The sequence below is a fragment of the Vollenhovia emeryi genome, unplaced genomic scaffold (assembly GCF_000949405.1).
Source record: "Vollenhovia emeryi isolate VEMERY1.0 unplaced genomic scaffold, V.emery_V1.0 DF948907.1, whole genome shotgun sequence".
NCBI classification, from domain to species: Eukaryota; Metazoa; Arthropoda; class Insecta; order Hymenoptera; family Formicidae; genus Vollenhovia; species Vollenhovia emeryi.
Window position 1 is genome coordinate 1 of NW_011957459.1, and position 1,414 is coordinate 1,414.

General features: G+C 43.8%; 1 protein-coding gene across 1 annotated transcript; it reads left to right on the forward strand.

The window, feature by feature from the left end:
- Positions 1-64: 64 nt before the first annotated feature.
- On the forward strand, positions 65-1,393 carry LOC105556302 (the record flags this gene model as incomplete). Its single annotated transcript, XM_012003389.1, has 1 exon — positions 65-1,393. A coding segment is annotated over one exon (1,329 nt), but the record flags the coding sequence as incomplete, so codon positions are not given.
- Between the last annotated feature and the right edge of the window lie 21 nt (positions 1,394-1,414).

Consider the following 1,414-nt stretch of genomic DNA (forward strand, 5'->3'; position numbering starts at 1 on the left):
AAGAGTCGTACTCTCATCGGTGCAGAGAGTATTTGATCACCTAGGTTTCATATGCCCTGTGCAGCTGATACCGAAACTGATGTTACGACAATTCTGGAGTCAACATCTCGACTGGGACACTGAGATTGATGCAGAGAACAGAAGTCAATTTCTAGAATGGATGCAGCAGTTAAATTTACTTCGAGTCATGAAGATTCCTCGCTGGATTTTTGGTGAGCAACGGGATGAGGATTCTATATCCTTCCATATTTTTGTAGATGCAAGCAAGGATGCCTACGCCGCCGCTCTGTTTATCAGAGTGCGATCCAGAGCTGAAGTCAAGGTGCATCTAGTTGAAGCAAAGTCAAGGGTAGCACTGCAAGGAAAGAAAACGATACCCCGTCTCGAGTTACTGGCTGCTTCAATCGGAGCAAGGATGATGCACTCCTTCGACAAAGCAATGAATTATAAACATATTAAGAGATATTTCTGGAGCAATTCAACGACCGTCTTGTCCTGGATACGTCAAGAGAAGCAATGGGCGGTATTCGTGTGGAATCGAGTCCAGGAAATAAGGAAGCTTACTAATCCAAAGTCCTGGAGATATGTGCCTAGAGCCCTAAATCCGGCAGACTTGCCCTCCAGAGGCTGTAATGCGAGGAAGCTTTTGGAGTCTAGATGGTGGGAGGGCCCAGCATGGCTAAAGTCACCATCCGAAGAATGGCCAGCAGAAGAAGAAGAAGCCGATGAAGCACTAATTAATGAAGAACTTCGTAAAACTCCAACACAGTCAAAAATTAAAGAAGAGACATTTTCTGTGGTTGGGGGGAATATAGTTATGAGTAACATTACGAAGGACTCTACAGCACAAGGTGTTCCATGGTATTTACAAAGATTTTCATCGTATTCCAAAGTTTTACGTCTGATGGCATGGATGTCAAGGTTCATCACAAATTGCAAGAAGACACACACGATCAAGGATGAAGAGATAACTGCGAAAGTGATTTCGGCTGAATTGCTTTTGTGTCGATTGGCACAGAAAGAATCGTTCAAAGGAGCCAAAGATCCGCGATTACTAGAACTGGACGTCTTCGAGGATAAAGGACTTTTACGCTCACGAACAGTGATTTCTAATCGGCAAGACAATTTCAATTTTAAGTATCCAATAATTCTTGATCCAAAGCACTTACTGACAGAGAAGATTATTCGTTACACGCATGTGAAACTGAATCATGCGGGCATAAGCACCACTATGAACAACCTACGAGAAAAGTTTTGGATTCTTCAAAGCCGCAAAGCAGTACGTTCGGTAATTCGCAAGTGCGTCACATGTCGCAGATACAGCGCAAAGAGAATGGAATCCCAGTCTGCGATTTTGCCAGAGAATAGAGTTAGAGACGCCGCTGCATTCGAGGTAACAGGTGTAGATTACGCC